Source organism: Oculina patagonica, chromosome 2, assembly GCF_052425735.1.
Source record: "Oculina patagonica isolate OP01 chromosome 2, crgOcupat, whole genome shotgun sequence".
Lineage (NCBI taxonomy): Eukaryota > Metazoa > Cnidaria > Anthozoa > Scleractinia > Oculinidae > Oculina > Oculina patagonica.
The window spans coordinates 27,830,813-27,856,071 of record NC_135759.1 but is presented as its reverse complement, the minus strand read 5'-3'; the positions used below and the strand labels follow the sequence as shown (position 1 = coordinate 27,856,071).

The 25,259-nt window shown below is 38.9% G+C and overlaps 1 protein-coding gene across 1 annotated transcript in view; it reads right to left on the bottom strand.

Moving 5' to 3' along the window:
- Window positions 1-2,837: 2,837 nt before the first annotated feature.
- The window catches only part of LOC144643906 (uncharacterized), a 38,541-nt gene continuing 16,119 nt past the window's right edge, over window positions 2,838-25,259 (bottom strand). The window contains exons 5-7 of the mRNA XM_078503297.1: window positions 21,691-21,975; window positions 19,766-20,386; window positions 2,838-3,231 (exon numbers count right to left, since the gene is read on the bottom strand). Coding sequence (XP_078359423.1) covers window positions 2,861-3,231; window positions 19,766-20,386; window positions 21,691-21,975 — 1,277 coding nt within the window. The 3' untranslated portion in view covers window positions 2,838-2,860. The remainder of the gene's footprint in view (window positions 3,232-19,765; window positions 20,387-21,690; window positions 21,976-25,259) is intronic.

Below are 25,259 nucleotides of genomic sequence, written 5' to 3'. Positions count from 1 at the left end.
AGTATTTCTTTGCAACACTTGATTAAATGACATTTTGAGCGAGCAAAACTTGTCGGTTTCGTCAAGTGTCGTTTTATCGTTCCCGACTATAAAGTTAGCCATAATATCGTGCCACGAATCATATCAAATGGACCACTGGTCTGTTTGTAGGACAAACAAGTTTTAATTCCCTTCTTTTACGAATTTTTGGGGTTTCAGTTTCTTCAGGGTTTAAATGAGGTTTGGTAACCACTGCTCCCGTTATAAAACTCAAAACAGTTGTAAAAAAAATATCCAAAATCAAGACGTGCCGAATTGTACTCACTCGCTGTGGCAGACAGTTTAAACGGAAATCTGGATAGAGAGGTACGCACAGGCAGTCCAAGAGTTTTTCTTTTTAACACTTAATTAAATGACATTTTGAGCAAGCAAAACTTTTCGGTTTCGTCAAGTGTTGTTTTATCGTTCCTGACTATAAAGTTAGCCATAATATTGTGCCGCGAATCATATCAAATGGACCACTGGTCTATTTGTAGGACAAAAAAGTTTTAATTCTCTTCTTTTACGAATTTGTGGGTTTTCAGTCTCTTTAGAGTTTAAATGAGGTTTGGTAACCGCTACTCCCGTTAGAAACTCGAAACAATTGTGCAATAAAAATAAAAAAAAATTCCAAAATCAAGACGTGTCGAATTGCACTCACTCACTGGAGCAGAAGCAATGGGCGGGGTCAGCAAACGGAAACCTTGGTAGAGCGGTACGTTGGGTCACAAAGCAAAAGTTACCTAGGTTAACATTTCTAATTGACACGTTAGCACCACCGATAAAAAAAGACTTGGAAGACCCAGTAAGATTGTTTTGAAAACACTTGGAGGGTTCATGTATTCCTCTGGGCGACAATTTAGCATAGAGAACAGGGTGCGGCGGAAACACGAGCCTCAGGTGCAACTGCTAATTCGTTTACGAAATAAACCCCTTTGAATCCCAGAGAGTTACGGTAAATGGATGTCGACCAATCGCACTGACGCGCGCAGTATACTGGTTGCCGGCATTTCAAAGTATTTGTCATGCCATTGTCTTAGAATGCTGAACTCGCTTTAGATGCCGGCGGCAAACAGACCTGCAACACTACAATGATCACTATGGAAATTTTAAACTACTTAATTTTATTGATGTTGTGCGAGGATATACATGTACAATGTTACAAGAATTACTGACGCTGATTTAGTTATATATCTTGAATTAGGCGTCCTTTTTTATCGGTAAGTATGGAATTAGTAGTCTCGTAGACTTGTAAAAACGAATCACACATAATTACCTTGAATAGTTGCATACTCGTGAAAGTGGATGCCTAGCCTGCGTGTTGCTCTCTTGTTCGAGCTTCGCGCCGCTTTTTGTCTGCCGTTGTTGGTCTTCGCGCGAGCAAATTATACGAGCCGGCTGGGGGTGGGGGGAGGGGAGGGGAGAGGGATTAGTAAACTCTCACCGGAAACACATATCAGGAAAGAACTGTGTAGGGCATGTATGGTATCAACAAAATTAAACAAAACTACTGTTAATGCGCTACATGTGATAAAATTATTGGACGTTTCGAGAGTTGTCTCTTCATCAGCGAAATTTTGCCGTCGATTAAAAATAGGCCGGCTCTCACTGGCTCGTCTCTCGCGGGGATCTTCGCCGCTCACGCAACACCCTAAACAAGAGTGAATACCCAGCAATGAACTCACACGAGTTATGTCGCCACACAAGAGGTTAAAATTGAAGTGACATTCAGCAGGTCGCGAGTCGCTTCCCACAAACACGCAACCAGCTAGTTAATTATACAATGTAATAAAACCTATCTCAGACGTCTTAATGCAAGGACATTTTGAGCCGTGTTTGTCCTATGTTATGTAGTAAAATCTTATTCTACGTTTCACTGTATTATTTAAGATCGACCAAACGCTATTTTAGATTAAAAACAACACCTGACGTTTCTTTGTCAGAGCCCAATACTAACGGTGTTTTTCATCTTAAGCGGTTATGATTTTTAGCAACTGGTAACTTGGAAATGAGAAAAAAGTGTTTTAATCTACGCACCGTCACTACACGACCATTTATTTCAGAAACTAATTATTTGCTCTATCTATTTAAATTATTTTATGAATATTAATGTTTAGACAGCTAGCCTGTAGTAAATGAAAGTCACAAAAAGTCAGTTTACCAAATAGCAAACAAACAGAATATATTTAATTTAGTGGCCTGGTTCTAAGTAAGTAAGTGAAATATCTGCAGAGATAATTTTACAAGTCATGCAAACTACGTTGTTCGGTGGTCCCTATTTACTTGTACCAAATTCTTAACGGAACTCTTCAAAACGTTTGCTGTCCTTTTGAGTTCACACTTTCACGGGATTCTTTAACCCGTATAATGAAAAATATGATGACAAGAAAACAATTAATAAAAAAACAAAACAAAAAATACAGAAAAATCACTTAAGCTCTATAACAAAGTTATAGGAAAATCACGGATGGTAGAATTCGATGACGAAGAGAGTTAGAATCCTTCTTTTAACGTCTGTAGAGCCTAGTACAACTAGTGTTCACATCTAGGAACAGCCACTCTCGAGGAAATTACTGCATTCTCGTTAACCTGCGATCAGCCGCGCTTCCACCTTTTTCTTTCCTTTTACTTTTTAAATTTACGCTCGTTTTTCTTAGCAGGAAAGGAACGCCTGGCCGCAGGTTAGAGCGAAACATTTTTAAAAAGCGTGAAGTTTGTGGGGACGTCTGTAAATTAAGAGGGTAAAAATAGATAAAATACATATTTTTAGAAATAGCTACAGATAACGTCACTAAATAATTGTTCGAAGAATAAATTTAACAAGTCCGCAGCTTACATACAGTCAGTCAGTTAAATCCTCCTCTTTCTCAAGTCTTGGAAGAGACGACAATCTGTCTTCTATTGTCAAACGTTGAGACCTGTGTAACTCTCTCATCATTGATAACAGGTCCAGTGTCCGCCAGCGCTTGTTAAGAATCTCCAGAAACGAAGTCTGAAACGACTCAGTTGTTTTTTCAGTAGTTATCAGAAGAGTCTTTGGAGCCGGTTCTGGGACACTCAAATCAAACTGCCCGATGAATAATTTAACTTTGTTTGGAATTCCCGACGTCAGTCTCTCCGTTGTCCCTTTCCGAAGCGTTGTCCACATTCGCCAGTTGAAATACTTAGGAGACCATTTGAAGAATAAAAACACAGCAAATAATGAAAAGTTTCCTGCAAGAAAAAATGCACAACAGATATGAAACATTAGCCTTCTGAAACGAACGCATGGACGCGCCGTTACAAACTAAAAGAAACAGTACCGGAAGAACTAAGTGTTTGTAGGGTCCGACGGGTTGACAAACGCCGACTGGCTTACCCATACACGTCATTTTGCACGGGCAATTCAACATCTACCACAGGGCACCCAGGCCCACGCTTTGACAACTCGGTCAGAATGGAGGCATCAAAATTATAAGGATTTGTATGAAACTTTATAGCAAAAATTCATATCGAAAGAAAATATAACAAACAGCTAGAAAAGCTCACATTTTACATCATATGTTGTCTATGTGTTGTTTCTCTCTTATTCTTTATTTGTCCATTATATTAAATGTACATTTAAACTGATCTTTTATCTGCTAATTTAAATATAATGGCAGGAGATCTTAACTGTTCTAAAGTATCTAAACCCTGATTAAAAATAAAAAACGCGAAACGTTGGAACTTTTTACGGAAATTTTACGAACACTTCTTAACATTTTTTAAAACCAGAGTAACGTTTTTAATAAGGGTTCAACCACCTGGTTAGAGGACCATTTTTAAAACCATTAAAAACCCTATTTAACCGATATTTTAATTTTGGTTTACTCTTACCCTTCAAGTGCTTATTACTCAAAAACAAGCTCGGTGACCCCCATTTTTATGATGGAATAATGATCAGCATGTTAAGATACAACTTTTGGCAAAGTTTCAAAAAAATCTATTATGTGGGTTCAGAGCCACCTTAAATTTTCGAAAATTTAAGGTGGCTCTGAACCCATAGAACAGAACTTTTTTAAACTTTGCCAAAAGTTATATCTTAACATGGTAATCATTATTGCATCATAAAAGTGGGGGTCGCCAAGCTTGTTTTTGCGTTATAAGCACTTAAAGTAAAAATTGAGGGTGTTTTAACAGGTTATACCGTTGCTATGGTTACCAGTGACATAATGAAAATGACCACAACTTGTTCAGCAATGATTGGATATTTGTTTGATATTATAATTGTTGCAGCAACTGATAAATATTTGTAGTACTGACCCATCAAATTATAAGAGCTGGAAAGTGCGGTGGAAACCGTTAAGCCTCCCTAAATAGGGTTTAAATGCTTTAGAACAGTTAAGAAACAACACACAGACAACACGTGATGTAAAATGTGAGCTTCACTAGCTGTTTGTTACATTTTCTTTCGATATGAATTTTTGCTATAAAGTTTCATACAAATCCTTATAATTTTGAGTCACGCAATCCATTGTTACGAAGTTTAGTAATCTATTCGAAGCACTCTCCCTCAAGCTAAATGCGGATTAGAATGGGGATAAGCTGTCGCTTTCAGGTAGGAAACAAATAAGTAGCAATGGGACGGGAGGGCGGGGAAAAACTAAACCTGAAAGTCCACAGCGAGAGAAGCCGAGGGAAATGAAACACTAAAGGATAAATAAGACGCGTTGGACCGAAACCCTATATATACTGGCGCGAAAAGGAGAATGAATGCACATGTGTAAATCCTTATATATGCTTTGCGGGAGCCGCTGACAAATAGTAATCTATTTGCAGCACTCTCCCTAAAGCTATATGCGGATTAGAATGGGGATAAGCTGTCGCAACAGCCTAAAACCAATAATGCAGAAATGGATAGCCCCCACATACCCCAAACTAAACAAAAACACCCCACATATCCCAAAACTAAACAGAAACACTCCACATACCCCAAAACTAAACAAAAACACCCCACATACCCCAAAACTAGCAAAAACACCCCACACACCCCAAAACTAAACAAAAACATCCAAAACTAAACAAAACACCCAAAACTAAACCCCAAACCTTTGGAAAAAGATCTAAGTAAACACAAAAGGCAACATAAATGACAGTAAGTGGCCTTAAGCTGCCATCTTCCAGGCTTGGGAACATAAACTGATTACCCAGAAAACATAAGGCCAAGAAACGACAGGAGGGTACAAAACTGTGACAAAAACAAATGAAGGAACAACGGAAGGAAAGCAAAACAAAAGGGGAAAAATAAAGTAAAGAAAGAAAATAAATAAATAAAGGAAGACCTGGGAGATGACAGCCTTAGGCTCCCCTCAAGACTGACATCGGGAAGAGGAGAAAGGAATACGGTCGAAGCTCTCGTAAGCGGACACCCTCGGGACGGGAAAAAAGTGTCCGTAACTTGGGCTGGCCGCTTACAAGAATGATTCTCATAAGCGGCCACTAGAGGTGTAGGGGAAAGATGGCCGCTTACAGGAGCTTTCCCAGCTAACAACAACCGGACGGACTTGGATGACGAAAAAACAAACACATAAATATTGTACTGTAATTACTGTAAAGTCATTGTGACGAACGGCGTTGTGAAGTCGATTGATAAAAACAAGATACAGAGGTTGTTATAGGATTTTCTATAGGGTGTCCGCTTACGGGAGCTTTTAAACAAAGAAAAAGTCTAAATCGTAATCTGTAAAAGTGTCCGCGGCCGCTTACGGGAATGTCAGCTTACGAGAATGTAAAAATACACAGTTTGTATGGGAGTTAAAACGGGGTTTCAAACAAGGCGGTCGTAAGTAGAGCTGTCCGCTTACAAGAGTGTCCCTTAAGAGAGCTTCGACTGTATAAAGAAAACAGAAGGGAAGTAAGGGGATAAAAAACAAGTAAACAGGGAATAACAGAAAACTTAAGGGTAAGACACAATTTTAAAAGACCAAGAGATTACAAATAAACTTATCAAACTAATATAAAACACAAAGAAAGACAAAATTCAAATCAAAAGCATATAACGCGAAAACACAAGCAAGCTGACAATTCCTGCGTAAAATAAAATACAACAGCTGAACACATTTTCCACAAAATAAAATCAAGTTCCAGCAAAACATCGGATGAAGAATTACATAGTACAAACAAAATAGCAAGCATCTGCAAAACAAAAACCCCGATGGCAAAATCAGCATGCCAAACAAACTAAAATTCATCTGCAAAGCCCAGTTCGCAATAGCAGCATAAAAAACCAACTAATAGGCATCTGCAAAGCCCGATTAGATGGCAAGAGCACCATGCATAAACAAAGCCAAAATGCAAGGAGGCAAGTGTTACCGTATTCCCGTAATCCATAAGCATTTGCAATGTCCTGATGGCTGTAGCAACATGCAAAACAAATCCATAAGCATTTGCAAAGCCCCGATGGCTAGAACAGCATGCAAAATAAGTCAAAAAGCATCTGAAAAGCCCCGAAGGCTAGAACAACATGCAAAATAAAGTAACAAGCATCTGCCAAGCTCCGATGGTGTAACTACATGCAGAATAAAGTAACAAGCATCTGAAATGCCCTGATGGCTAGAACAGCATGCGCCATAAGTCAACAAGCGTCTGCAAAGCCTCGATCGGGCAAAAAGCAGAATGCAAAACAAATCCATAAGCATCTGCAAAGCCCCAACGGGAAAAAGCAGCATGCAAAACAAATACAAAACATCTGCAAAGCCACGATGGCAAAAAGAGCATAATCTAAGACAGGCAAATAAAACATATGCAAAACCCCAATAGAGTGACACAATACAAGTTGGGAACAAACTTATCATATAGTGAAAAAAAAAAACGTTGTGGTACAAAGAAATGTCGACCACCGCCAAAAAAACATATAACGGAATGTTACAAATAAAACTAACTGAGAAGGCAATAAAACAGAGTGCCCACAAAAAAGGAAAGGCAAAGAGCAAGCAAAACAAGCAAAAACCCCAAAAGAGAGGCAAAATACTAATAACAGTATACACAGGCGAAAGCAAACACAATGTTGAAACAAAATTAGCCGATAGTGGAGAAAACAAAAACGCCATGTGGCACCGAGAAATGTTGACCATGGCCAAAAACTAACAACAAAATACGACGAATAAAACGAAACTAAGGAGCAGACAATAAAATAAATAGTTTGCGAAAACTAAAGGCAAATAGCGAGTGAAAACAAGCGTCATGGAACTTAAAGGCGGCTAAACCAGAAGGCGCGAAAATCGTAATAGTGGTCCTTCGTTGCCCCGTGATATTTCTGATCTGGTTGCGTTTCACGGTTGTCCTCAACTCCCCAAAAGACAACAGTGGCTTGGATAAAAAGGTCTGCAGCATTGTCGTAGCGAAAGGCTTGGATGTTAAATACTATCCAACACAAAATTCGGGTACGTTTCGCTCTCCTTCCTCCATCTTTGAAATGCATGGCCGGTTTCAAGTTTGCTAACGTCACTCTTTCTGTAACCTACTTTGTGCTCTTAGCGGGTGATATACATTAAACCATAGGACCAGTTGTAGTGGATTCGCGGATTGAACCATGGATAATTCGGATTAAACTAAGACAACAACGAACGACGCCATTACCAGACTCGCGCACTTTTAATCAGTGTACATGCTGGGTTGTTATAAACATGGGGGGTGGGGAGGGTAAGACTTAGCATACACTTCAATCCTCCCGTCTTCGAATAGATCGTTGGGTTGGAAGGCAACATAAACAGAATAAAACCTAACTAACTTTATACGCATGCAAATGTCTCTGAATGTCTTTTCCAAATTGAACAATGGCTGGACATTTTAAACTGACATAAGTACAAATGTAACACAACAACCAATAGTTCCAGTTCAGTTCAGAGTTCCAGCTCACATCTGGATTTAAGAGTTCTACCCTGGGGCCAACTGAACGCAGCCTAAAACATAATCTTGAAATGTAGAGGGTGCTCTCTTGACTGTTGATGGGCGTAAGGTAGCAACATCACTTTGTCTCATTACATGTTTGTATTCCACTGGTTTGTCTTCACTTGTTGCTCCAGAAGAAACAGGTTCACTTAACTCTTGGCTTGGTGAGGTTGGTGTTGCTCTCTGAGCCTTCGAAACATCAAATGACTTACTGGTGGCTGGTAATACATCATCACATGGGTCACATTCCGACGGTACTGTACACCATTAGCCTCGACAAGAACACTATTGCCATTCTTCTGAACAACTGTAAAGGGAGACTGTTTGAATGGTGTTGGCAGTTTGTTTTCTTTCTCCTGTGTCAGTAACACCTTATCACCTTCTTGAATCTCGCTTTCACATGTATTTCGTCAGCAGTAGATGCATACACCTTTCCTTTCTCTTTTCGCTCACTGTCACGACCTCTGACTTCATCTTCAATACTGAACTCCAATTGCACTTAATTCGCCTCACACAGGCAGGTACTCTTTGAATTCTATGGCATGCCACTTTCCATTCAAGAGACATTCTCGTACACTTTGCAGCTCTGGGTCATGTTCTGATGCTCTCTCAATTTCACAAGTTGTCAAGGCAACAGGCGTTGATTCTTGAGTTACCCACCTCACGTACTGTTTGGTCTTCATCTTTTGACGGCGCCACTGGTTGCAGGAGGCGTGACAAGGAATCTGTAATATTCTGGGGACCTGGAACGTATTTCAGGGTAAATCTGTCTGTAAGGTTGCATTCTGAGACGACATCGCTCGATCCTAGCAAAGGTCTTGGATTAAGGCGGGAAAATACATTCCACAGGTTTGTGGTCAGTCATTAGTTCAAATTCAGCACCATACAAATAGGCATGAAATCTTTCGCAGGACCACACTATTGCCAAAGCCTCTTTCTCCGTATGAGAATACCGGCGTTCTGTATCGGACAAGCTTCGGCTTGCATAGCTAATAACTCGTTGCTCTTCCCCTTGCTGTTGGACTAGTACACGTCAGCTTCTAATCCTACAGGGCTTCCGTCCGCGATCACCTTAGTTGGGGCATTCTTATCAAAGTATCTAAGTGTCTCTGCACGGGACAGTTGCTTCTTTAACTCTTCACATGATTTCTGTTGCTCCAGCCCCCACACGAAGGGCTCACCATTCTTTGAAAGCTGGTGGAGAGGTGCAGTAAATTTGACCAGTCCCAGAAAGCTCCTCAGTTCCGCAGCACTCGTTGTTTCCCAGGCGTCAACAACTGCCATTACTTTAACATCCGATGGACCAATTCAACGTGCTGACAAAACATGGCCTATGAATTCCAAATGTGACATCTTAAATTCAGTGTCAACCCCTTGCTGCTTAATACTCGGACCACATTCTCGAATCTTCTGTCATGCTCCTCTTCAGTGGCTGCATGCACTATCACATCATCAAGGATGTTATGGGCGCCATCACAATCTTAAAGAACTTGCTGGAGAACCTTCTGGTACATCTCAGGCGCACAACTTATACCGGACATGAGTCGCTTGTATCGGTAGAGTCCCTTGTGTGTTCAAAATGTAGTAATATCTCTTGATTCAGGTGACAGCTTTATCTGGTGGTAGGCAGAGTGGAAATCCAATTTGCTGAAAAACTTGCTCTGATTTAAATCTTGTAAAACTTCATCGATGGTGGGTATTGGGTAACGTTCCTGCTTTACATCCACGTTAGCTTGACGCATATCGACACATTAACGGATGTAACCTGAGGGCTTAGGTACGACTACCACTGGTGATACCCACAAACTTGGACTACTCACCTTCTCAATTATGTCTAACTTAACAAGTTCATCCAGTTTGTCACTCAGCTCATCACGAAAGGTGGTATGAAACTCGTCTAATTGGTTGTGCAATGGCTTGTACCTCTGAATCAATAGGGATTTTTCGCTGAAAATACTTCAATTTGCCAATACCTTCGCAACCTCCCGGAAATCTTTCAAAAATACTCGGTCCCCCTTCCGCTCCATCCGTAGATACCTTTAGTGTATTAACTTGAGGACCCAGCTTCAAAACCTCTAATGACAATTTCTAGCCCAAGGAGGGCGTGTCCCTCATTTTCAATAACAACAAATTCGACCCCACTCAACACTCTCTCTCCAACAGACACTTCTGCAGTAAACGTGCCCGCAACTTGTAATGGCTGATTTCTACCATATGCATACAACTTCTTGGATGCCTTGCTCGACACACATTCAACATATTAACCTTCAGATACTCCCACACATAACGACCCATGACATTGCAACTAGCACCCGAATCAATAATCATTGTTACTGGCAAACCTCCTATTTTCACAGAAATTTTGCCATTACTTGAAACATTACAATCATCTGAAATGCCAAAAGCATATTCACAGTCATCACTCTGCTTATCTTCAGCTTCTACTTGCCATACATGGTGAGGCGAACCATCCTTTCTTCTGGCATCTGGTCTACGTGGTCCTCTAGCTCCACCACTTCCACGGCCAGTGTTTTACACTGTTTTACACACAGCCTCAAAATGTCCAGTTCCATTACACTTTCTACACTGTTTTCCTCTCGCTGGGCATCGGTGATCATTAGCTTTATGTCCCACATTTCCACAACAAAAACATTTCACATTCCTTGTGCTCGCATCCCCTTTGAAATCAGTCCTTCCACTCACACTATTCACCTCACTACTGACCTCGCCCCTTGCTCCTTTGATTGAACATGCCTGCTTCTCAGATGCTTACATAGACCTGGCAACTTCTCTTACTTGTGGCAGTGTCAAGGCTCGACCCTTCTGGAGTAATTTTCGACGGAGTTCGTGTGACAAACACTTGGTAATCACTTGATCGCGAATTTGCTCATCCACAGCAGCGGCGTCTCCAAATTTACAGGTTTGTGCCTTTTGTCTCGATCTGGTCACAAACTGTTCGATGCTTTCGTTGGCCAGTTGACTCGTCTCACGAAAACAAAGCCTTTCATACGGAACATTCGCTTGCGGTTTGAAATATTTATTCAAGGTCGCCTTCACTTTCTGATAACTATATGTTCCTCTTTCGTTCAACGTGAAATAAATATCTTGAACACTTAAACCAGCAGTATGCAGCAATAAAGCCTTCTTCTGATCGACATTCCTGACTCCTTTTGCCACAGCAAACAATTCAAAAGCTCGCAGCCAACTTTCCCAGCGTGCAGAAATACCGGCAGTTTACCAGCGCGAATCCAATACTCTGATTGACATCATATGCAGCAACGAACCCAAGAAAATCAACCATGTTAAAGTAATCTCGGCTGGCTTGAGCGATCATGAATTGATCTGCTGTTCTCGCAAAGTAAACAATGTGAAACATCATCCTAGAATCATTATCTGCCGAAATTTTGCAAACTGTGATGCGAAATTATTTTGCGAAGAGCTTGATTCCATGAATTTTGTGCAAGTCTTTTCATCGTCCTGTGTCAACACTACTTCGAGTGTTTTAAAGAACATTTTACAAGTGTATTGACAAACATACGTCGCTCATTGAAAAGAAGGTCAAAGGGAGACTCTGCCCATGGTTGACTCAAGAGGTCAAACGGGAGATGAACTTGAGGGATGGTTTACTTAGGAAAGCTCGCAGGACTAACTGTGAATTAGACTGGTCATCGTACAAGCAACAACGTAACAGAGTGACAGGCCTTATTAAAAAATACAAAAGCAGATATCATCAGGATATCCTGAGAGATAGTGCCGACTCTCCTGATTAATTCTGGTGTGCCATTAAAAAGCTGTATCCAACGAAACTACCATCAGGACAAGGATCAACGTTTCAGATAAATGGAACGAAGTCTACCGATAAGAAATTCATCCCAAACGGTTTTTGTGACTTTTTTACTAACGCTGCCATCAATGTGAAAAGAAAGGGAGTTGAAAAACCTTAAACGAAAGAAAGCGACTGGTTTAGATAATTTTCCCCCTGGATTACTTAAAGATGCCGCAGATGTCATCACAAAGCCTTTAACTTTTATTATTGACTTATCCCTCGCAACTGGAGTTGTTCCAACCGATTGAAAAAAATAGTCAAGGTGATTCCTCTGGTCAAGTCTGGTCTACGGCAGAAATTGACAACTACAGACCAATTTCAATTCTCCCTACTCTGTCAAAGTTTTGGAGAGAGCTGTGTACAAGCAGGTGATGACGCATCGCGATCGCAACGGCCATTTTAGATCTAATCGCTCAACTGAATGGCAGTGACTCTGTTTACAGACTTTTTTCGGAAAGAAGCAGACGGCGGGAAAGCAACAGGAGCTATGCATGTGTTCATTGACTTAACAAAGGCGTTTGACACCATCAGCAACTCATTTTTACCAGAAAAAACAAAAAACAAAGAAACAGGACAATGAACTGAACTGGTTTACAGATTATCTGTTTCTCCGGAACAGCTCGTCCAATTTAAAGGAGTGCTGCCTGAACCTAATCCTGTGTTCGCAGGTGTTCCCCAAGGAAGTATTCTAGGTCTGCTATTGTTCTTAATTTACTTTAATGACGTCCATCAGTCTCTTCGTTACTCCAAAATTATAACCTACTCAGACGACACAGTTATTAACTGCGCTGGGCAGTTCTTGCTCTGCACGGTTTTTTTTTGTCAGTGAGTAGACTGATGGAAACCTTACGAAAATAAGGTCTTTTCTTTGCATGTTTTATGCAAAATGCTCGATTTTTAAGTGTTTGACTCAAAGAAAATACTAAATTTTCATGCATTGAAAGAAAAATATATATAAGCGGACTTAATACTGTGCGTAAATACCATTGCGTTCGTGTCAAAGAATGTGCTGACATGACAACTTTCACTTTCACAAGGCATTGATTGTGATCGGCCGGTCACGCAATGTTTTAAAGCTGTTATTCAGCGACTTATAAAAAATTTACGAATCCTTTGGTCTTCATTCAGCATGTTTAGTGTGAAATATTCCATTTTTAAGCGAAATGTATTTTTTCTTTCTTCACTCTTCTAAAATAGCTCAAGTGTTCTTCTCCAAATGTGATTTAAATCGTTGCTTCATATATTCCATTCTAGGGACAATTGTTCAGTGTTCAAACATAAATTCGACACAACACTGGATGCTGATTTAATAAATCGTCTGGCTTCACGGATCAGGATCGTGGAAATCTGGCCAGCATTAGCATACAAGAAAAATAACTAATTGCAGATGGAACTAGTCAACCTTGAAATTTCACACAAGGTGTTTTCTAACCATTTGTTTGTCAGTCACAACATTATTTGACGCGGGCAATGGGGATGGGGGGTACATTTTTTTATCCCCCCACAAGACTCCTCTAGGCCGGTGACGTGACCAGCGCAGTTTTAAGCTCTAGGAGCTTCTTGTTTTGTTTTGTTTTTGTCGGTGACTTGTCCCAAACCTTCACTCGGTCATGCTTCAGGTCACGCAATGTTTAGGCACTTATGTCCAGGATTGAACGCAAGTATTGTTTAATGAGTACTTCATGTTTGACTGTGATATTTGACAATTCCATTTTACTTCATATTTGACAGATTTTGGTGTGTTTTGGTGAACTCTTATTAATGAGGACACTTTGTGATGCCTGTCATGAGGAACGTGCATCTCATTTGCGTTCAATCCTGGACATATCTGTGTATAGAAGCATAAAATTAGATACAAATGGGAAATTTTCTTATACTTTTGCCTTCACAAAGTATGTTTAGTGTGATATATTCGATTTTGAAGTGTTTGAATCAAAGAAAATACTATAATTTCATGCTATGAAAGAAAAATACGCTTTAGCGGGCCAGAAGTTACATTTATTTAAACACCATTACGTTTGTGTCGTGGAATGTGCTTACGTGTGCTTTCACTTTCACACGATCGGCCAGAATCACGCAATGTTTTAAAAGCTTTAAATTTGCTTCAAATGGAAACTTAACAAATCCTTTGGTTTTAACCTAGCATTTTAAGTTTGAAATGTTCGATTTTTTAGCTGTGTCATCTGGATGATTCTAGAAATCTGAAGGAAAACCACCGAGACAAACATGCCCTGACTTGTATAAGGTTTACGTCATTGGTAAATTAGTTGGCTGGGGAATTCCCATTCAGCTTAAGGTCGCGGGGGACACCTTTGGCTTATCATTATGCATTTATTTAAAGCGTATGCACGAAGTGCAACGACTGACATCGACAACTTAACGAGCGAGTATTTGCATAAAAATATGAGCGCGCGTGATTTGATGTGTTCGCGTGTGGAATTGTTTGTGAAAAAAAATGTTTACTCCAAAGAAAAGCAGGGCTCTGAAAAATTCCCATGTTTAGTTGATTTCTAAAACATAAAAATGCTTGAACTCTTACGAGATTTTATCCAATTTACAACAACGCTTAACTTTATGCGTTTATATAGATTGAAGGAAGTCTATGGCCTAATATTAGTGTAACTCAGAGTTATCATAATAATATTCACTGATAAACAATCGTGTCTTTTTCGTTAAAAAACGCATTGTTCTCACAATTAAAGCGTGGAATATAACTCAGAGTTATCATAATAATATTCACTGATAAACAATCGTGTCTTTTTCGTTAAAAAACGCATTGTTCTCACAATTAAAGCGTGGAATATAATTACCATAATTACTTTTTGGAAACCGTGTTTTGATTGGGAGACCTTCGGAAATCTCAAAGTTTGGACTTTTCCGACAATTTTGGGGCTGAGAATACAGCGCGGATACAGAACTTCATGAGCTGCCACTGCAGACAGGTAAACTAGGAATACTGTAGTGTGTCACAACAGAAGCGGAATTCTGAAAGAGCGCTTTTAAAAAAAAGAGAAGGCATTGAATTCAAATTTGCACATTTAAACCACTATAACTTGCTGGCAAACTTTAAATTAAAAAATCCGCTTCTGTTATGACACTCTAGAGGAATTGACTGATTAGTTTTTGACAAGATCACAGTGTGCTGTCTCAAAATCAAGTTCTTCCCAACATCGCCATTAAGTGCAATCTAGCATATAAAAGATCACATTCATAGTCTTTCATCATTTCTGTATGTCTCTGTAAAATTTGAGCTTAATCGCACCCACAACAAGCCGAGAAATAAGCGTTTTACAAGATGCAGGTGAAGCAAAATTTCACTTCATGAATTTATTCATGTTGTAGGTGTCCCCCGCGACCTTAAACCAGCTCTACTGTTCTTCTTAATAATAGTAATAATAATAATAATAATATTATTATTATTATTATTATTATTATTATTATTATTTATACACCGCCATTTCCATAAGTTCAAAGCGTCAATGAACACATGTAAACAGAGCAGATATCATCAGGATATCCTGAGAGATAGTGCCGACTCTCCTGATTAATTCTGGTGTGCCATTAAAAAGCTGTATCCAACGAAACTACCATCAGGACAAGGATCAACGTTTCAGATAAATGGAACGAAGTCTACCGATAAGAAATTCATCCCAAAAGGTTTTTGTGACTTTTTTACTAACGCTGCCATCAATGTGAAAAGAAAGTCGTTTTTCCTTGGTGCCTTTGTTTGGTGCAAACCTAATGGAACGAAACCCCCTCTAAGCAAAGAGAAATTCATTTTCAGAGCTGTGAAAGAAAAAGAGATTCTGAGGGAGTTGAAAAACCTTAAACGAAAGAAAGCGACTGGTTTAGCAAAATTTCGCTTCATGAATTTATTCATGTTGTAGGTGTCCCCCGCGACCTTAAACCAGCTCTAGTGTTCTTCTTAATAATAGTAATAATAATAATAATAATAATAATAATAATAATAATAATAATTATTATTATTATTATTATTATTATTATTATTTATACAGCGTCATTTCCATAAGTTCAAAGGCGCTTGACAATGTTAAAAAGTAAATATAAATTAGATAATTTACAATTTACTTTGAATAAAAAAAAATAAAATATGATGAATATAAAAAGGCCTCTCTAAGTTTTGACAATTTTAAAAAGTAAAATATTAATTAAAAAATTCACAATTTACTTTGGATTAAAAAATAAAATGTAATTAATATAAATGTCAATTTACTTTGGATTAAAAAATAAAATGTAATTAATATAAAAAGGCCTCTCTAAAGAGAAATGTTTTAAATTCTTTTTTAAAAACGTCAAGTGATTTAATAGCTTTGAATTTGATTGGAAGCGGCAACTTGAAAAGATCTTTCTCCATAAGACATAAGGTTCGATTTCGGTACAACCAACAGATTTATTAATGATAATCTAAGTTGCCTAGTCAGAGTATAGTGCTGGAGTGGATTAATTGAGTATTGTGGTGCCATGCCATTTAGCGCTTTATACGTAAGAAGTAGTATCTTATATTTGATTCGTTGCCGGATTGGGAGCCAATGTAATCTACGAAGAACAGGTGTTATGTGTTCTGATCGTGAAGGTTCTTGTCCTGCATAACGCTGCATAAAGAAACACAGGCTGAATAGCAGGACTGGCGTAAAAAGGAGTATGAATTAACAAGTGTGAATCCTCATATATCCTTTAAGGGAGACCGCTGAGAAATAGTGCCTTAGGTTAAATATTAGCTCGATCACCTTTCAGAAACATGTGCGCTAGGTTTTGTGTTGCGAAAGAGTTGTACAGTACAAAATTGCGCTCTTGTTGGTGCACGTGTGTTTTTAACTGTTCTGGCAAGAGGGGACAATCGGTAAGCACGATTTCTCCTTTAACCCTTTGACCCCCACATTTTCCTCAAAAAACGCGTTTTTTTAGCCGCTAAACTGAAATTTTGGTGCTATGGTCTGGAATTTACCTCAACGTTGCTACAGAAGCACTTTTTCACACTTCAGCAACATTTTCATAAAGATTCTGTGTAAAAATGTAGAATATTTTACTTTGGTGCATGCGCATAAGCCGAAATTTGGACTTATTTCCAAATATTCAACATTCAAATATTCAACATTGTTGAATATTCAAATATTCAACAATATTCTTGCTGCTTTTCAATGTTATAACACCTGTAATTCCATCTCTGACAAGAGCAAAGACTTTCACTTTGTATATCGTATAGGGAACCGTTCCAAATTTTTTTTTGCCCCTTTTGCTTCCTTTTTTTCTCGCTTTCTTATTCTCGTTACTTTCTACTCTTCATATCCTATCTTTTGGCCAAAAAAGTTTTGACATTATCAATGGAAAACCCTGAAAAGGGGACCTTGACCAATTACAGGTGTACTGGCCTCTTTAACAACGATTTTGCACCAAAAATGGATTTTGTTTTTCTTTGATTAGCTCTGTCAGAATGCAACTGATATTCAAAATGAACAGTCCTGTAGAAAGGTCAATTCAAGCTCTATCAGATTCTTATCACGAAATTCCACTGACGTGCTAATTAATGACGTCACAAGTGAATCAATGACTGCACCTCCAAATAGCGCCTGAATGCGTGTTTAGGAGTGAAAGGGTTAAGCGTCCTCGTGTAATTAATGATGATGATGATGATGATGATGATGATATAACAAGACTGTAATTGTCTGGCAGTATCATTAAATTTCGCAAAGCAATAAGTAAACGTTGTACCAACATGCTGCGCAAACAAAACATCACACTAACTTAATGGCACAGAAATCGTTGAAATTCCTCACCATCCTCTTGAGTGCGTATGTCAATATTCTTGCTGCTTTTCAATGTTATAACACCTGTAATTCCATCCCTGACAAGAGCAAAGACTTTCACTTTGTATATCGTATAGGGAACCGTTCCAAATTTTTTTTTGCCCCTTTTGCTTCCTTTTTTTCTCGCTTTCTTATTCTCGTTACTTTCTACTCTTCATATCCTATCTTTTGGCCAAAAAAGTTTTGACATTATCAATGGAAAACCCTGAAAAGGGGACCTTGACCAATTACAGGTGTACTGGCCTCTTTAACAACGATTTTGCACCAAAAATGGATTTTGTTTTTCTTTGATTAGCTCTGTCAGAATGCAACTGATATTCAAAATGAACAGTCCTATAGAAAGGTCAATTCAAGCTCTATCAGATTCTTATCACGAAATTCCACTGACGTGCTAATTAATGACGTCACAAGTGAATCAATGACTGCACCTCCAAATAGCGCCTGAATGCGCGTTTAGGAGTGAAAGGGTTAATAATTTCGTTTAATTTTTACTTAGATTGTTGTCAGTGACAGTCTCTCTTGGGTTTGTGTATTTTATGTTTTCATGTTTTGTAACTATTGTTAAGCCTCTTCGTTTCGTGTCACTTAGATAAGTTTTTGGTTTGTATTTTGGTTTCACATTATCAAACACCGGATCACTGAAATTGTCTGTTTATTTAACAAATAAAAGAAGCCTAAGCCATGTTTTATACTGTCATAAAACACGACAGGCATTTGAGAACACGAGGGAAATGTAGAAACAGAGTCGCAGGTGAATGTTTTCCACATTTCTCGAGTGTTCTCAAATGCCTGGAGTGTTTTATGACAGAATAAAACATGGCTTAGGCTTCTTTCTTTGCTTTATGACAGATTTTAGACGCCGCGAGTGAAGTGTTTAATTAAAAACAAGGTCTTGTAAATGTACAACGAGAGCGACAGAACAAAGATGAAAATTAGCAATTAGTTTACGGGAAAACCATAAAACTGACACAATTTTATTCGGATCAGTGTTCGGCGTAAAATAAGGCTAAGCATTTCAGGTACGTTTTTTACCTTTCAACCCCAGGGGGGGTACTCGGGGTTTCAAGTGACGGGGATGATCGAAGGATTTTTTTGGGTTTGAAATTGTCGATTCTGGGATTTTTTTGGGTAGGAAAATTTGGCAAGAATTTTTTGATTTGAGTAGGGATGTTTTTGGGTATTTAAAACAATCTGACGATTTGTGGTAATGCCTTGGCTGCGTAGTTCTGCGAATAAAGTACGAACAAACGTGTTTTGCTGTTGATTTTTGAGGGGTCAATTTTTCATCTAGGGATTTTTTTGGGCCATTTTGGAAGACCAAGGGATTTTTTTGGGTCTTTATTTTTGCCCCCATTCGATCATCCCTGTCCCTTAAAATCCCAAGTGCCCCCCTGGGCTTTCAATCTTGATCTTGTCGATTTGAACTTCAATAAACTTCACCGACTCTGAGTGCAATTTCGTCTAAGCATAATATTAATAGTAGTCTCAATGACAGCCGTCCCTTGCTTCGTTCGACTTGAACAAGGCGTATAATTTGCAGAAAAGCTATTGATTCGGATCTTTCCGTAAACCGTAATTGTTATCACAATTTTCCAGCATGAATAGACGATTTAAGAGAAGATTGGCGAAGAAAATCTTTGAAATAAAACTCTCTCGCTCGCTTTCCTTGCGAGTTTCATTCAACTCAAGAGTGAACTCCGCGTCGCAATTTTTCCCGCCTCCTCATAATTTCACTTCGTTTACATCAAAATGAAATGTCCAGTGGTCACGTTTTTAATTTGTTATGTAACAATTGATATGATATTGGCAAGTCACGTTTTCAATTTGTTATGTAATGTTATTTTAAAGAATTTTCTTAGTGTCTCGCCATCAACCCGCAAGTGCTGACGCGTTCGTATTTCCTTTGAGTGACGTGTTCATCGCCCACAGCAAAAAGTATTCCCTTGGGAGTTTACGAGAACTGACGGACCAATCCACGGAGTGAAATTAAACCCAACTACAATACTCCTTTTTGCAAATGGTCAAAAAAGACTACTGTCTTTTCAAATCGATCTTGGAATATTAGCGTCTGTCAGATATAAACGTGTCTTGAAGACATGCTTTTTCACAACGAAACCACGCTCAAGGCAAGAATAGCTTCTCGTTAATTTAGATTAAGTAGGATATTTTCTTTTTAATCGTCACCAACCTTGATTGTGTATCCACCTATCTATGACTGCTAATGCAGCCATCTTTGTGTTCTCCATTTCCATCTGCAACTCCTCCTTCTTCTTTTGAATCTCCGCCTCAGTCGGCCTCTGACGTCCCTTCGATTTCCACCAATCTTCCATACGCATCACTTCGCGTTCCATTTTACTTGCATTTCTGCATTCAATTATTGTTACATCGCTCTTTGAGTTAAGACCTTTAAAAAAGTTTCTAAATCCTTCTGTCTTAGAAGTCTGTTTGTCAGCAATAATCAGCACAGCAGCACTGCTATGATACGTTGTGGGTCGACCATCAGCAGCTTTCCTCAATCTGTCTATCTCCTTTAAAGGAAGCGCAAGCCGCAGTGATCTGGCCTGTTGTGGTTTCTCTGGCAACAGATCTACGAGGTCATACAGCTGTAAAGCCTCAAGGACGTCTTTCATTAACTTCACAGGAGTGTCAGGAAATAACTCGAAAATACTCTTCAATGACTGCAAATGGCCGCTGATCCCAAATGATTGGTTAATATATCTCAAAGCAATATCGTCGCCTTCAAGTCTTGTGTTCATTTGATCGATGACTATTCTACTGAGATCTTTCAAGCAATATGTTTTGGGTTGATCTGTTTAAGGATAAACAAAACAATCATTTAGATTTTTTAACATCAATTAACGGTTAGTGGATCATGATTCGGTTTCACGTGATAGCGAGAATTGAGCCCAGGTTAGTGTGATCTCCCAAGCCAAGGCTGAGGCAGATAAGAAATAACTAAAAGTGGCTATAAGCCACTAAACTCGGAAAAGTTTCTAATTCTCTAGAGGCCTTAAAACACTTGCACGCATTGCGTGCATATGTCTAACAGGAAACGAGTGAAGGAGTGATGGAGTGAAGGAGTGAAGGAGTGAATTCACTTCGCCCACTACAACTCTTTTCCGAGTTAAAAAGGAAGGCCTAATAAATTACGCTATCATGCAAAATCACTGTTGAACCGTCGAACTGCTAATCTGTAGTGTGAACGCCACTAGAAATACGAGAGGTTTCACGAGAAAACCGATTTATTTATCAGTTATATATTACACTGTTTAAAATCCACTATTTTCCCGTGAAGTCGTAGAGATCGATCGTTGAGTTCGACGCGCCGCCACCTTGGTTTTCGCCCGCGTTCAGGAACCAAGATGGCGGCCCGTCGAACTCAACGATCGATCTCTATGACTTCACGTGAAAATAGGATAGTCAGTTATTTGTGACACTTGCTAAATTTGGCTACAAGCTTTTTATTTATTACACAGAAAAAACGAAAACTGTATTGATCAAACAGCAATATGAAAACGAAAGAAAGAAATTTATTCGTCTTTTTTTACGCTTACAAGGGCTTGCGTACCCATAGTGCATTGCAAAGGCTAAGTTTTCTGGAAGGAAGTGTGCTTTTTTTGTCCTCGTAAACGTCAAAAACTACTGTTTTTTCGGGGCATTTTCCTGTTTCACGTTCTATCAGCAGTTTTCCACAATTTTTCTATCTCCTGTAAAGGAAGGTTAGGTTTTGAACGCTAAGGTTGAAGCTAGAAGAGTTAAACAACTTTCCAAAGAGAATAAAAGTTAGTTTTTTTCGTTGACATTTTAATTTTCCATCATCCTGTTTATTAAATTACGAAAAACTTTATCGTGAAATGAAAACAACTTTAGCTCACCGGTAGCGGCATTGCTTTAGCACTAAAGTGTACTGAAGTCTTCTGTTATTGTGTAAAACAAATAGATTCCATTTTGCCGTGGGTCTGTTCAGTGATAGATCGCAGATGACGTCAACATGTGGTAAGAACATCAGCGACCCACTTGCCTAGCGGCTTGTGGGCCACTTTTCTGTTCTCATCTGTGATCTATAACTGAACAGACGCACTGCAAAATGGAATCTATTTGTTAGATAGTTACCGGAGATGTGTTCCATTTCATCAAAATCAGATGGTGCAACAGAGGTCCCTATCCCGCTGTCACTTGTTTCTGTCGTCACACTGTGCGTCTCAGGGATACTTTGGAGATACCTCTGAACGAACGCTTCTATATTGGCATCCAGATATTTTGTTTTCTTTTCAAGAGCTATTTTCTGTTCCTTGTTACTCTCTCCAACCTCCTCATCCCTTTCCTTGCAGTACAAAATGGAATCAGAATTTCTTCGACGTCGCTTTCTTGGTCTTTCAATGTCTTCAGTATCTTGTGCTGTGAAAGATAACGTGTCTGGACAAAATATATGATCGTGTCAAAACTTGTTCATTGTTACTGGTGGGGATTTTAAATTCTTTCATCTCTAAATTTTTGTTTCTTTTTTTGATGGAGTGCTCTTCCTGGATCAAGACTTATTCACGACAACCATACTCTATCAATTATGTAACAAACAAACGGGATATACGGCATACAGGGAGAGGGGGGTGTTAAATTAGGCATATGGCATTTTTTCTTACTTAAATATGGGTATATCTCGGTAAAACACTTAAGTTAAAAGTTTAAAATCCCTTTCATTTGTCTTAGGGTGCGTTTCTTTGGGAAAAATCCAAATCCGGATTCTTGATCCAAAAACGGATTTTGCGTTTCTTTACCTATATCCGAAAATGGATTAATCTTGGATCAATGATCTGAAGAATCCACACTCCGAGTGGATACATCAGATCATATCTGAATCCGGATTTTTAGGATTCATGATCCGTGCGTTTCTTTGGGAAAGGATCCGAAAAAAGTACCTTGGCCCAGCGGTCTTTGCTGTGAAAATACAGGTTCGCTCTTTGTAAACACTGTCATACGGTAAGTTTTCAGGCGGTTATTTCGATCAAAATACAAAAATATTTCACGATAAAAGGAAACAGTGGCTTGATAGGTATGAAGTGTCATTTTAAACCGCATACAGGTTTTCTAGAACAGCCACCGTGTGCCTACGGAAGTTGTATCCTTTTGAAATTGTCACGAGTAAAGTTTGCATTGATCATTTCGCAAACATTCTTCGCTTTCAGATGCTTTCTCGCCACATTGTGCTTGAGGCTAAAGAAGAACTATTTCCACGTGTGATTTTTGTAAAAGATTTTGTATGCTGAAATTATTTTAGCTAGGATACATTCGACGAAAAATAAATTTGTGCTGATATTTTATGTTCTGTGCGAAATGTGTTTACGGGGTTGTCATGGCAAAAAATCCATTTTCGGATTATTCGTTTCTTTGGGAGCAAATAATCCGTGTGATCTGAGATCAATAATCCAATTTTGGATTTTCCCAAAGAAATGCATGCACCCTTAGAACATATGCCCTCTTCTTGGATACAGCAGTTACTTTTTGGCAAATCGATATACCAGTAATCCCCTGGCCTACCCTGGAGTTGCCTCAATGTTATAAATAGAAGAATAAAGTAAGATTCCAATAATAAGGTTTTTAGTTTGGGTGCTTATTTTCAGGACGAAGAATATCGGAGGGTTGGGGTTTCAAAAAGGTTTGGTTTTATTGAAAACGAAACACGTTTTAATTAGTCGTTAAATGATGACATGTTCCTGAAGAAAAACAGAAGAAGTTCAATCAAAATGCGGTTACTTTTTTTTGCTGATCGGACTGTTTCAAAAGTCCCCCAACTTAATCCACTTATTTAATGTACATATGTGGTGCCGTCACCTTTACAAAGTCCCAATAAGATGGAGTGTATTTCTACTTTTGTTGAACGGTCAGTTTATAAAAGGAAGACATACGAATTTACATCAAATTTGGCTTACTAGTAATCAAAAGCCGTTATTTCTTTTTGCAAATGACAAAGATAGTTTTTCTCTAGTATGGCCAATTCGAGTTGTGAGGGTCTGCCTGACACGGCATCTTAGTCAAGCTGTCAGTCGGCCATTCCTCAACAGTGAACGTTTTATATAGGTTTGACTGTATACGGCTATGGGCCTATGTTGGAAAGGGAGGGGGATCTTTGGAAGGATTTTGTGCTCGAGATTTGGGGGGTTTTTTTCGGGAGGGACTATACACCGAATGCAAATACGGCGGACCACTCGGTCGGTGCCTGGGACGAGCTGCATGAAAGCAGAGCTAGTAGGGCTTCGGTGTTTTGTTTTGACAATGCTTTCCTACAAAAGTCTTGTTTATTCGTTGATCTGGTGCGTTTCTTTTCTCTGCGCCTACGAGTTGCTGTGTCTCTGAATGCCACGAGAAGTTTTAGAAGTGTTCACCGTTTGCCTCTAAGGGAAAAAGTGGATCAATGCAATTTGTTGAGACGAAAGAAAGCAGTTGACGATCGCCGCGGGAACTATTGAGGTTTGTTCGCTACATTTCAGGTTAGAAGATCTTAGAAAAATCGTTTAAAAGATCTTCTAACGTGAAATGTAATGAACAAACTTTATAAAAAGTTCCTTCGGCGATCTTGAACTCCTTTCCTTCGTCTGATTTCCCTTTCAGCGGTTGCCACGCAAGTGCAATTTTATTTCCGGTTTTCTCGCATTCGTGATTCAGCTTAGCGGCAAAATTTTACGCGAGTTTAGTTCCCTTTCGGTTAGAATCATATTTCAATTACGGAAATTTGTTCTGCAGTAATAGCAAACTGGGTAAATTGAAATAAAAAAAGTTTGTCATACTAAATGATTGCAAAACATATACGAAGCCTGAAGCAAGTATCCGAAACCGCCGAAATATTTTTAAAAGTAGTGCCGATGCATTACATGCGAATGTGCGGCGCTGCCGTATTTTCATCAGTTTCCCCTTCAGCTCACTGAAGAAATCTGTGAAAGCTACTGGCAAAAATTAAAGCACTGTCACTAGAACTAAACGAAGCTCAGAAAAAAAACAGCGATTCATTTCGTTCGCGAAACGAAGGTAAGATGATTTTTACGCAGTTCAATTGCAGAAATATAGGAATGAACTTGATTTATCTGCCGTAAATTGCTTGCAGACACTGCTGATTATGATTCGTACTGCAGTCTAACCACAGGACAAATTCAGTAAGGTACAAAACTGCGAAAACTAAACTATATAAAACACCTGTATAAAAACATTTCAGCTTATAAACGTTAAGCTTAACTATTTATTCAACCGAACTATGAATTGTAGCCTCCTGTAATTACGCCGTTTACGGTAAGTTCGCAAGTTACAATCCGAAAATAAAGAAACTCACACTAAACTCTTTTAATACTTACGACCGCCTTTGTTTACATTTGTCTTAGCCTCTACAGTTAGTTGAGCGACAGTAAACGTTGTTTTAGCTGTCCAAATACAAGCAAGAAGTTAAGTTTGCCGTGTCGAAAAATCATAGTTTTTGAAGCGTACGTGAGCGGGGGGAAAGCCAACTTAGTGCAGCAATGTCAATTACGATGATTTCAACCAATCAGTCACCGTATAATTTTACTTCCGGTACGGACGAAAATGCGAGTTTTTCTCAGAAGGAAAAAAACGTACCTTCTGTTTTTTGCAGTAAATCGAAAGAAAATACATTTTTCTTTAAACGTAAGCATGCGTTTTTGGAAAATCAAAACAACATT